A 12732-nucleotide genomic window follows, 5' to 3' on the forward strand; every position below is an offset into this window, starting at 1 on the left:
GTCCAGATCATTGATAAAGATATTAAACAGAACTGGCCCCAGTACTGAGCCCTGGGGAACACCACTTGTGACCCGCCACCAACTGGATTTAACTCCATTCACCACAACCCTCTGGGCTCGTCCATCCAGCCAGTTTTTTACCCAGTGAACAGTACACCTGTCCAAGCCATGAGCAGCCAGTTTCTCCAGGAGAATGCTGTGGGAGGTGGTGTCAAAGGCTTTACTAAAGTGCAGATAAACAACATCCACAGCCTTTCCCTCATCCACATATTAGATCTTTGAGTTCAACCCTCCCAACACATTAATATTTGCTTTACACAAACTTAATTCTAGGTTATAATGATGGAAATAGGCACCGAAAGTAACACATTCATTGCAGTAAAATTTTATGTGTGTGCACAGGTACATGACAGCATAGATATTAGTGTTTTCTTTACTCAGGATGTGCTTTGAAATTTATTCTGGGAAAAGAAAGCACCATTCATACCTCACAGCTGGGAGACAAACTTTTCTCATCTTGGAGATGCTCCAGAGGCCAATAAGGAAAAAGTCAAGGAGGGGGAGGTAGAAATATCTGCTTAGTAACAAATGTCCATAAAACCAGTGGAGAACAGCTTGCTAGTAGCAGGCAGCGGCTGTTCAATAAGCCAATGTTGACATGAGGGCATCACTGCAGTGGTGGGAGCTGCCTCTTGCCTGCTCGCTGCCCGAGGCTGCCCCTGCTCCAGGCCTGTGCCCCGGGAGGGTGGGGGGGGCTGTGGCTGCTGGGGGTGCTTTTTATCAGCATCAGGGCAGCTCCGCACTGCCACGACACTGCTTCAGCCTCATCTGGGTGGGCTCTGCAGTCAGGAGGTGCAGGGGAGGTCTGCAAGTGCGGGTCCACCCCAGCAGTGATTGACGGTCCTGGGTCCATGGGTGTCTGTTCAGAGCTCTGAAAAAACATCATCTGCTTGGTGATACCCCACTTCACAGGTGGAAACTCCCTACTTCTCAGACAGGACTCGTCTGAGCTTGTCATGGCTTTGTGGCCATCCCCATGGCCGCAGTTCTGGCTGACTTGTGGCATTTACATGGACCTGTCATGAAACAGAAATGCTGGGAATGGGGTAACATCCCATCCCTCCCAAGGTAATGGCCCAAGCGTCACATCTCTGCAGAAATGAGTTGTGAGGGAAAATGTTTTTGAAACATCATGTAACAGGCAGAGTACACAGGGAAAAAAAATCTCCTGCTTTCTTGATTCACTTACTCTTTTTTTTTTTTAAATCCTGTTTACCTCCCTGTTCGCTCTATTCCAATGGATAAGCTGCAAGTTAGTGCCCAAGGGTAACTCTGGAATATTTTGGGGTAACCTGGACTTCCCCATGCAAGCAATGCAACTTATGTTTCACCTTCACAGTCATCCCAGCCTTGCTGGGGAAAGCTCTTTCTGTCCTGAAACTCTAGTTCTCTCAGTGGATGAGATTTTTGCAGCTGCTGATATTATTCAGTCATTTTTCAAATGTGAGACTTTGGAAAATGCTTTTCAGTGTTTTTTTGCAACCATAGCTCAAAGCTCACTTGGGAAAAAGGTGTCATTTGTCACCATAGGTTGTACTGTAGATAGCAGGGGCCTCGCACGGTGATGGCTGGCAGCATGTGTCTGCCCTGTGCAGAGGACATGCTGTGAACCACACAATTTCTGCACTTTCAGTTGGAAGAGGCAGGAGATTTTCCCAGCACCAGGTGCTCCCTGGAGTGATACCTGCTTTCATCTGAGATTCAGACAGAAATAGTCTCATGTTTCAACTGGTCCAGTCCCTTTAGCTCTGCTCCTGACATGAGCCCCAGACATGATAAGCTGGATGTTGCTACCATTCTGCTTTCCACCTATGACCGCTATTGATCCACACAGTGTGTTTGCTCCAGAAGAAAGCAGGGACATCCCTGGGGTATTCCACAGTGCTGGTTTGCTGCATCCAGCTCCTGTCCACCTTGGCAGGGATCCAGCAGGAGGGACACCAGATCCTGCTCAGCTGTGTGAGGAGCTCAGCAAATGTCTCCAAACACCAGTTGGTGGCATATCCAGGAAAAGCCCTGCTTGACACATGGGAAGTGCACAAATGCCTTTTCCACCCCTGGGCAGTATTTGCTCAGGTTCTGCTAAGGGGTCTTATCAGAGCAGATGAACATCCCTGGTGAGGGAATAGGGTTACAGCCGTATTGCTGGCAGCTCATTAACAACCTCGGGACAAGAAGGGGATGGGACTAGCAGCAGCAGCAGCAGTATCAGCCCCACTACTGCCCTGGCACAGCGCAGCTGTAAATCTCATGACTCAAAGCATATCTACAGTAACTTTCTGGACTTGCAAGTGTCCCCGTGGAGTCGGCATGGGTGAGTGTGAGCGTGGGAGAGCAGGACTGGGTGGGTTCCCAGGCCCATGGACCTCCAGAAGCAGTGCTGGTGGAGGGGGGTGTTGAGAACCTCCTCCCTGGCAGAGCCATCCATTTGCTTCCATGGATGGAGGACTTACTGCAGAGACAGGAGTTGACACAGGGCACAAAGCAGGGCAGACTCAAGGTCCGTGCTGCTTCTCCCAGGGCAAGGGATAAGGCTTGAGAGGGTTGTGCGAGTCCCTGGGTCTGCCCTCAGCCCAGCCCAGCAGCTCCCCTGGGCAGCGTCAGGGCAGAGGAGAGCTCAGGAGGGGTCAGCTGGGGGAAAAGGGAACCTGCGTGCTGCTCTGTCCCTGATAGCAGGGAGCAGAGGAGGGTCAGGCCAGCCCTGGGTCATACTCAAGGGGTGCAAACCTGCTGGCTGTCCTGCAGACCCAGTCACCGCACCGCTCTGGCTGGAGGGACAAGGGTTTTCCACAACTCGCATTGCTGCGAGTGCATCGGGAAGAGCTTCAGCGAGGCTCAGCATCCAGGCAGAGTGAGGGCAGGTTTCTGCAAACAGGGTCTACCCAGGCTGCTGAAATAAGAGCTGTGTTTAGGAGCAGGAGGGCAAAACCATGGAGGGGAGGTCAGAGTAGCCTTTCCCCATGCAAATGGGTCAGTGGGGACAGAGAAGGTGTTGAGCAAATTAAAACATCACAGCAACTCATCTCCTCAGAGTACCCCTCTGTCCCGGCAGAACAGGGATAGGTTCAGAAGACAGGATGGGTTCATGTCTAGCAGAGAGTGACCGCGCTTTAGTTCTAGCCCAGCAGTCATAAATCTAAGTGTAAATGTGTTTAAAAACGTAAGATTGAATTTACTGGTGTATGAAGAGCGTAGGTTTCCAACTGCTATCAAGGGTCCATCATTGTGGGGTATCCAAAACAGAGGCACCATTGGAAAAGTCATCCCTTTCCATATGTTTCCCAGTTTAACACTGCTGTAACCCCCAGAGGTGCAGCTGTGGTGCCATCTTTAAAAGAATGTTCAGATTTTAATCTCGGGATAACTATTATTATAATTAAGTTGAATAACATTATTATTTTTTAGTACAACTTGGGTATTTTATTTGGATTTTCCAGAGTGTAGCGGAAATTGAAGAAATACCATCTAGCTGTTTAGTGAGCTGGAGGGGCAGAAAATATTCCACAAGGTTTCTGTTAAAATCTGTGCTTAAAGATAAACACTTTGGTCATGTTTCTTCTGATCTGCAAAGAACTCTCTTGTGATTGCTTGATTTTGCTCCCCAAATTTCCTGGGCAGCTTGGGCTCTGGCATGAAGCTTGGGGACAAGAAGGAGCCCGGCTACAAAGTTCTGTCAGGAAGGCAACACCGTGCCATCCTCGCAGGTTTGGGGTTACTTGCAGCTGTTTCACCTCACTGCAGCTCATTCCCCATTGTATGTTTTACTCTGACAGTGTGATGCTCTGTTTGACTCTCATCTTGTCCTTTCCTCCTCCAGCTGTCCAGGGCGCTCCCCTCCTGCTCCTTGCCTGTGTGTTGGCCCTGCCTGCCCCACATCTCACTAGGAGCATCCAAAGCCTGTCCCTCTTCAATCAATCTGTCTCAAGTAACACCATGTATGCTCTGAACACATTAGTGAACGGTAGGTACATGGAAGGTCTCCATCTGTGCCAGCAGGACACAGCTAGGACCACCCCAGAGCAGGCTGTCGGGCAGGGCATCTTCCAACCTGGTGCTCCCCCCAAGGTGTCAGCAGAGCCCCAGCATCCCTCAAGACAGATACATGCCCCAGCACAAGTCGCCTGCCCTTCCTCAAACGTCGGGTGGGTGCAGACACAGGACCTTGCAGTCACAGGCCTTTCTGCTCACATGTAGGCGTGGAGAAGTGCAGAGGGTTTGCTCTGATCCCCTTCTGAAGCCAAGGCTGTCCCTCCCCACACATCCCCTGCCGCTCTGGAGGATGGTAGGGACAGTCAGTGAGAAGGACGCAGAAGAAAGGAAGGGTTCTCCTGCCACCAGCATCTCCAGCTATTTCACTTGTCCCATGGCTAAGAACTAGAAAAGTGTTCTTCTCCTCTGAAATACCCTTGTCTGAGTGTACTTCACCAGACTGCACCATTCCATGTCTTACCCTCAGCCTTGCTCCTGGGGTACTCACCATCCCAGGAGGGTGAAACACAGCTCCTGCAGTGGTGGAAGAGGACAGCTGATGTCCACATGGCTGAGGGAACACATGGCAAACCTGTGCCCAGTCTCTGGGGCCACAACACACCAAAAATAGTTGGAAATGGAGATTTTAGAAGACAAAGGCTCCTTCCCTGGCCAGAAGCAGGATCAGAGGTGTAAAGGCCTTACATCTTACTGCCTGGACTCCACTTCTTGAGCCAGCAAGTACCTCCTGATCTGGGCTCCAGCTTTCTTTGGTGTGGTCCCCCCATTTCCAAATCTCCTCTCGACTGTTGTTTTCCATGTTCCAGTTCAGCTCCAGCTAGTGAATGGCTCCAAAAAGTGCTCCGGACAGGTGGAGGTTTGGTACCGCAATGAGTGGGGAACGGTGTGTGATGACAGCTGGGACATGAGAGATGCCTCTGTGGTGTGTAGGCAGCTCGGCTGCGGAGAGGCATTATCAGCCCCAGGCAATGCTTATTTTGGGAGTGGATCTGGGACTATCTGGCTGGACAACGTTAACTGCAATGGGGAGGAGAAGCTCCTCACTGAGTGCTCCCTGCAGGCTTGGGGAGAGCACAACTGCAGGCACAGCGAGGACGCAGGCATTGTGTGCTCAGTTGAGGATGACATTTGCGTGATCTGTGCTCCTCAGGCAATCCAGGTCTCATTAATGTCTTGGTCTTGCAGAACCAGCCACGGGAGGACTATGGGCTGCCCCTCGGTCTTGTTGCACAGGGTCTTGTTAAATCACCCTCTCTCCTGCCCCAGGTTGGCCCAGGGACTGCAGTGAGGTCTCCGCTGGCAGCCCCAGTGGCATCTACGTCATCCAGCCCACAGGGCTGCACCCCATTGTGGTGTACTGCAAAATGAATGTGACGGACAGGGGCTGGACGGTCATCCAGAGGAACTGGCAGAGCACAGAGATCACCTGGGCTGAGTGCTGGAGCACCTATAAGTACGGCTTTGGGAACCTGCACACCGAGTACTGGCTGGGCACTGAGTACATCCATCAGATCTCCAAGCAGAAGATCTACCAGGTCAGGTTTGTCATCTGGGATGCTGCAAACAACACCAAGTTTGCAGACTACAACCTCTTCAGCCTGGAAGATGAGTCCCATGGCTGCTGGCTGAGGCTGGGAACATACTCTGGGTTGGCAGGGGACGCCATGACCACAAACAGTGCTTCCACTGTGCATGACAACATGAAGTTCTCCACTAAAGATCTGGATCAGGACACTTACAGTGGGAACTGTGCCTCCAGCTACGGTGCCGGTGGTGGTACTCGGCGTGTTATTCTGTAGGCCTGAATGTCAAGGGGGCCATAACCTGGGGCAGCCTGTGTAATGGGAACTGCAAAGCTTCTGCCATCCTCATCAAACCAGCTTCCTACTGCTAGTTGCATTTTCATTTCCTTTCTGTCCAACCTGAGGCTAACTCTGTCTCTGCAAAGAGATGGAAAAAGGCAAAACATGTCATGGCCAAACCCAGTGTCCTAGGGGTCTTTGTTGAGGTTGGCCATATCCTACCTACTGAAGAAAATAAAGCATTTTCCACTTCTTCTCTCTCCTGTAGATTCCCTCTACTCCTTAACTGTGCCTTTATCCTTTTGTTCAGAGTCAGATAATTTTAATTATGTTAATAATCAGAACAGTCTCTTGCAAAATCTGGAGTTTCCAGATCTGTAGTGTGCTTCATATAAAATGTGAAACAGACAACCCAGTGGACATGTATGGCTTTGTAAGTTAATTTACATCCTTAACTTCAGGCAAACTACCTAATTTTCACTTGCTGAAAATCTTGCTCAAGATATTAATGTGCACAGTCAAATTCCCACTCTGTACCTTCTACATTTCAGGCTTAATAGTTATTAAATATTCAAATAAATCTGTATTCAAAAAACAGTACTAATTGTAACAGTCTATTTCAAATCTTTGAAGTGCTCACAGAGGTTAATGTGCTAGAAGGTTTCCACCACTGAAGCTCAGCTTTCCTGTGGGACAGGCATTTGGGACTGCAGGGCAAAAGCAATGCATAAATAAAACTTGAAACACTGCATGCAGACTTCTGCCTCACAATAGTTTTGTGCAAGCATAGGAAATGTCAAAACATTTTCACTTTTCTCAGCAACACTGAGTTTTAGGTTTTGTTGTCCATGCAACTCACATCCCTAAGCGCCATGGGGAGTCCATCTCCTGAGCCAGGGCCACGATGAGTTCCAAGAGATGACAGCATGGAGGGAAGGCATCATCCTGCCTTTGCTGTTTTGAAACTGAAAAGAGATTTCAAAGTGCCATAAAATTGCCTTGTGAAAAGACCTCCTGGCTTCTTCAGTCCATCCCTCTGGCATCCGCAGGACTGCTCCTCACAGGCAGGGGATTTTGCTGCCGTATCAGCCAGTGTCATGGTTTGCAGGCAGGCACTGCTGCACTCCCTTTGCTTACCACAGGGTCACTTCCACAGTCACGACCTGGAGAGACAGGAAGCAGGATGAGTCCATTGGTGTCCTAATGTTCCCCTGGCAGGGGGATGTGACCTGGAAGCCCTCAAGCCCAAGGTGAGCAAGGGAAGCAGCCTGCCCTCAAAAACGTCTGCATGATCCCTTGTTACTGCGCCTGGACTTTCTAACAGCACACCCAAAACACTGCCTGGTCTTTCCAAGAGCTGAAGCACACAAAAAGCTGCAGGGTTAGCACAGTCAGGCTTAACAAAGAAAGGCTGCAGGCTTAGCACAGTTTGTGTATAACTAACACATCCCAGGAAAGGTGGTATATGTGAGATATTTTATGTCTTTAGGGATTTTAAGACTCTGCGTGAGAGGTCTCGTTTGTGAAGGATAGACTCAGATCTGAGCAAAGTGAGGGAGCATGGGAAGGGCTCAGAAGAGCTCTGGTATGAGGTATTAGCAGATAAGTGAACAGACCAACATTTGCATTGATTTGTGTCAGGACTCAACATTACAGCTCAGAAAATGCAGAAGTCTTCAAGCAGGATCTATCATCTCTGCCAGTGTCAAGCCTATGGACACACCGATTCTGTCATTGATCATTAGCCTACCAATGCAAAACAACATTTCCCACAAAAATCATGGCTTTACATTTTTCTTGAAAGGATCAATATGCTCCTTTCTTTGAGGGAAGTAGCACGTCAGCAGATGCCATCCATTTCAGCTTCCAGCCACTGTGGTACTAATGTACTAAAAATGCCTACAACGGCACGTGAATTTGAGAGTATCTTTGGCTCAGTGAGATGAGAGCTGCCTTCCTCATAAATGGAGAAAGATAGGCTAGCAAATAAAAATTGGTGGAAACAAATCTTTTATTACCTTGTTATGCTTCTGTAAGATTTTTTTACACTATGGTTTTACTGGATCTGCATGTCTGCCTTTTATTTCTCTCCCTGCCTCCTACCACCTTCTGTTCAAGCCCCCTTTGCAGTGAGTCATGTGGTGCGTGACAGGCAAGAGGAGGCAGCTGCCAGCTCAGAACGAAGACTATACTCAATGTAGGAGATGATAATAACTTAAATAAAATCCTCTCAGCTGTCAAACTTGGGAATTTCTTGTTGCATTTAGAAATCTTTTTTTGGCTAACACTCTTGCCTTAAGAGAGGTTTGGAGACATGTGATTGAAGTGCCCCTCTGCTAATGCCCTCCCCTCCAGGACCCAATGGATGTGTACCTGCTGTGCACCACTGATATGGTGGAAGGTAGCAGAAAGGCAGCAACACCCACCTGCACTGTGTTCCCATCAGCAGGTTCCCCTTCCACAACGGGAAGGAGGATACCGCCGGGTATCCCATCCTCATGGTGAGTCTCCTTAGCTAGATGCAGAAAAGTCCTTTTTGTGCTATATCCTCATGTTATCTCTAAACAGTGTGACTTTTGTCAAGTGATACCTTGATTTTTCTACAAACTCTAGGTTGCTGCGTGCCCTAAGGTCTCTTCTGCTCTCTCTGGAGAGGCCCAGCCAGCTTGTCCTATAGAAACTGGGACATGGTGTGGCAAGCTAGCCCTCTTCAGCAGGGTCCTCTTTCTGGGCAAGCAAGATAGCACAGATCACCATCATGAAATGCACTTAAAATGCAAAGGCAACGTGAAAAGAAGTGATTTGAGAAATGTGGAGTCTCATTGCTTACATTTGTCCTGCTCTCCAGAGGGTGCTGTCACCCCAGGGTTTGCCAGGCGGCTTCCAGTGTGAAGGAGAGCCCAGAAATATTGCCTAAGGAGTCTAGCTGCAGGCTGCAATTTTTTCTTCCATGTTCATTGCTCTGTCCTACTGCTGCAAGGAGTGCTGGGAGCCCATCAGCACAGGCTGTACACACGGGAGAGTGTGAGCAAGGCCATCTGAGGAAGAAAGCACCAAGAATCTCATTGCATGGATATACAGCAGAAAATTTCTTTCCAGGCAGAGGGAATACAGTCAGATCTCTCTGAAGCAGGGTTTCCAAACCTTTTCCAAAGGATTTAATTATATGGGATGCCACCATCTCTTTTGGAGAAGAAACTGATATTCTACCTTCCCCCAAAAGCTTTTGCTACTTTCCCCTAGCCATTACGTTGTGATCTGACCCACTTCCCCTCCCTGCAAGTACACCCTTAGCCCTGGTTCCTCCCAAGGCCACATCAGGTGATGTCCGCATGAAGACCAGCTCTTGGCACCCAGCCGAGCAGAGGGAGGCACAGCACGATGTGATGCAGATGTCTCATGCCATGTGTCCGCCTGCGTCTGCCATAGTGCTCTTGCACAGAAGGACTCCATCCCTGGGGTCTCCTCATCGTGGGCTTGTGGGAATACCCAGCCTCCTGCAGTGGCTGAAGTGGCTGCCTGGTTTTCTTTGAGCCTGCCTGCTGTGGAACAGAGAGCTGTTCCAGTTCCTAAATTTTCCTTTTGTGGGTTGTCTTTCTCCTTCATTTCACAGCAGCCTGGTCAAATCCTGCCCAGATCGATAAATACAGCTCCATGGACACCTACACACTCAGGGCAAGCAAAGGCTGGCCCTATCTTATAGGCAGAGGAAGCAGAGAAGTGATGCACTGTAGGCATGATATGGCAGCACCACCACAAATGGGACTGTCACAGACTATGACAAGTGGCAGTCCTCCCCAGCTGGCCTTGCTTGCAGAGGCGGGAGCACTTCCAGCAGCAGTTGGAGACAGAAACAGGGCCAGATCCCCATGGTGAGTCATGCATTTTCACATTTTAAGAGCAAAACCCACCAGTGATGCTGACAAAGCTGTTCTCCTTTGCCTGCTAGTTCTCATTAAGGCCATATTTCACTTTCACTGCTCGTAATTACAAGCTCTATGTTTCTAGCAGGAATGCTGTGCTTTATCTGCACCCTATAGCCATGTGTTTCCCAAGCTGTCCCTGGAGCCCTTTCTGGTGATGTGCAAAGATCATGTGAGGTGACCTTCTCATGTGCCTGGTACTTGGCCACGCCAAAGGAGAGCTTGCCTTGGCACCTGGACCCTTCAGTGACTTTGGACTGTGTCATAAGATTAAAGCCTTAAATCTGACCCCTGTAACACAGCACCAAGTGAACAGGCTGCAGTCTGGGTGGCAAAACTGCACCAGTACCTCCTGCTTCAACCTCCTCCGACATCTACTAATTGAGCTCTGAAAACCTTAGAAACAGGCAGCAACAGGTACACTGTATCTGATTCTGAGCTGTTTGGGGAGTGTGTGGTTTCTGCTGCAGCAGTCTGGAGATCCAGCCTTCCCAAACAAATCTTTTTGCAGCAAGACTGCATACCATCGTGACACTGGAACTTTCCATCACTTAGGACTCCTCAGCCTCGGAGGTGCGGCTGCATCTCAACAACACCTTTGTTAGTATTTCTCTCCTGCCACCACCTGTGGCCTCACACAGCAGCACTGAGGAGGGCTCGGGTGTCCCTAGAAATTAAGGGATGGTGTCCCAGTTTCGGCTGGGATAGAGTTAATTTTCTTTCTAGTAGCTGGTACAGTGCTATGTTTTGAGTTCAGTATGAGAAGAATGTTGATAACACACTGATGTTTTCAGTTGTTGCTAAGTAGTGTTTAGTCTAGAGTCAAGGATTTTTCAGCTTCTCATGCCCAGCCAGCAAAAGGCTGGAGGGAGAGGAACAAGGAGTTGGTGGGGACGCAGCCAGCACACCTGACCCAAACTGGCCAAAGGGGTATTCCATACCATGGGATGTCATGCCTAGTATATAAACTGGGGGGAGTGGGGCTGGGGGGAATCGCTGCTCGGGAACTAACTGGGCATTGGTCAGTGGGTGGTGAGCAATTGCATTGTGCATCACCTGTATATTCCTATCCTTGTATTATTATTCTTAGTGGCATTTTAGTATTGTTATTATTATCATTATTAGTTTCTTCTTTTCTGTTCTATTAAACTGTTCTTATCTCAACCCACAAGTTTTACTTTTTTTTTCCGATTCTCTCCCCCATTTCCACTGGGTGGGGGGAAGTGAGTGAGTGGCTGCATGGTGCTTAGTTGCTGGCTGGGGTTAAGCCATGACAGATGGCCATGCCAGCTCCTGGTGAAGAGCCTCTGTTCCAGACAGAAGTGGGTACCATGAGCCCATGACAAGAGATTTCAGTCTCTTCCTCCATTTTTCAACTGCCATGATAAAGAAGAGCCAGTGACCCCATGGGAAATCTGGCAAGACCACCAGCATGGCATCGTCTCCTTCACCCACGCCTGCAAAGCAAGAAACACTGCAGGCACTGCTGGTTGGACTGCACCCATGTTTCATGTGCCACCGTCTTGCAGTCCAATCCTTTAGCATTGATCCAGTCCTCTCTGTTGGCCACCATTTGGTGTCTGGGATGGAACTTACCTACAGGAATTTCATCTGCTTTCATCTCTTTTCTAACATGGGCAGTCCTGATCTATTCAGCCTTTTCCTGCAGGGATGCCATTCCCACCTCTGATCACCCAGTTTCCTCACCTCTGTGACTTTCCCAGTTCTTCTACATCTTTTCTGAGCCAGACACCAAAACTGTACACAGCCGTGAGCACCCTCTGGTTTATACAGTGGCAAGTGATGTTTTCTGCTGAAAGCCCATTCGTTTCCTTGCCATTTCTAAAGCCTTTTTACTTTTTGATTGCTCCTGAACCTTTAGCTGATGTTTTCAATTGAATTGCCTACGATTACCCTCAGATTGGCCTCTTGAACAGTAATAGCTAATTTAGAGTCCACCACTGCATACAGTTAGGGATGTACTTCACTTCATCCTTATCAACATTGAATTTCATTTGCCACTTTATCACCCACTCACTCTGCAGCCTGACATCCTTCTGCAGCTTTCTGCAGCCACCTTTAGATATGACTGTTCTGAACTATTTTCTCCACCAGAAAACGTTGTCACCATGCTGTTTACTGCCTTTTCTCCATCACTTATGAATATGCTGAAAAATCCAGCCCCAGTACAGATACTTGTAGCATCCAATAGGCGACTGTGAAAATTTACCAATTAGTCTTATCTTTGCTTCCCAGCTTTGCAAGCTATTGATCTGTTATAGCTCAGTGTCTTTGAAAACTCTATGATAGATCTTCTTATAAGCTTTTTTTGGATTACATTATATTGATCGGATCACTGTTGTCCACATCTCCTTCCAACAACTGCAACAGATTTCTGAGCCATGACTTTCCTCTAAAAAGCTATATTGAGTCTTTCTCAAGTTATTGTATTTATCCATGAGTTCCTATGAATTCCATGTTTATTACAATTTCTACCACTTTGCTAGGTGCAGAAACGAGACCTCTAAATCTGGAGATCCTTAGATGAGTGACTGAACCTTTAAAAAATGGACACCATCTGTGCCACCTCCATTGCCTTGGTAGGCAAGTAACAGGTCACAACATGCTGTCAGCAGATCAGAAATGTCCTGGTGGAGTTTGGCGAGAGCTCCCGGGCGATGGTCTCTGGTCCTGGAGGTCTGGAACTATTCATCTGATGGATGATGAGGTCTGCGGCTTCTTCGTGCTGACTTCTCAATTTTAATTCCTGCCATCAACCCCACAAGGGCTTGGAGGTGGAAACGCTTTGCACCATTGCTCCAGTGGGACGGCAGCCTCAGCACAGCAGGCTCCCCACCACCAGCACCACAGGGAACTCGTGCAGTGCTCCTCCCTCTGCCCTCCTTGCCCTCAGCATTCTTGGTGCATCTTCTACAGAGCCTACAGATGCTCTGGCA

At 48.7% G+C, this 12732-nt stretch overlaps 1 protein-coding gene across 1 annotated transcript; it reads left to right on the forward strand.

Annotated features, from left to right (window-relative positions):
* The first annotated feature begins 2370 nt into the window (after positions 1 to 2370).
* On the forward strand, positions 2371 to 5944 carry LOC104843183 (fibrinogen-like protein A). Its single transcript, XM_010585972.1, is given in 4 exon segments — positions 2371 to 2374; positions 4857 to 4976; positions 5317 to 5819; positions 5822 to 5944. Coding segments are annotated over 4 exon segments (750 nt in total).
* The last annotated feature ends 6788 nt before the right edge of the window (positions 5945 to 12732 follow it).

The sequence above is a fragment of the Haliaeetus leucocephalus genome, unplaced genomic scaffold, assembly GCF_000737465.1.
Source record: "Haliaeetus leucocephalus isolate CR32 unplaced genomic scaffold, Haliaeetus_leucocephalus-4.0 Scaffold136, whole genome shotgun sequence".
NCBI lineage: Eukaryota > Metazoa > Chordata > Aves > Accipitriformes > Accipitridae > Haliaeetus > Haliaeetus leucocephalus.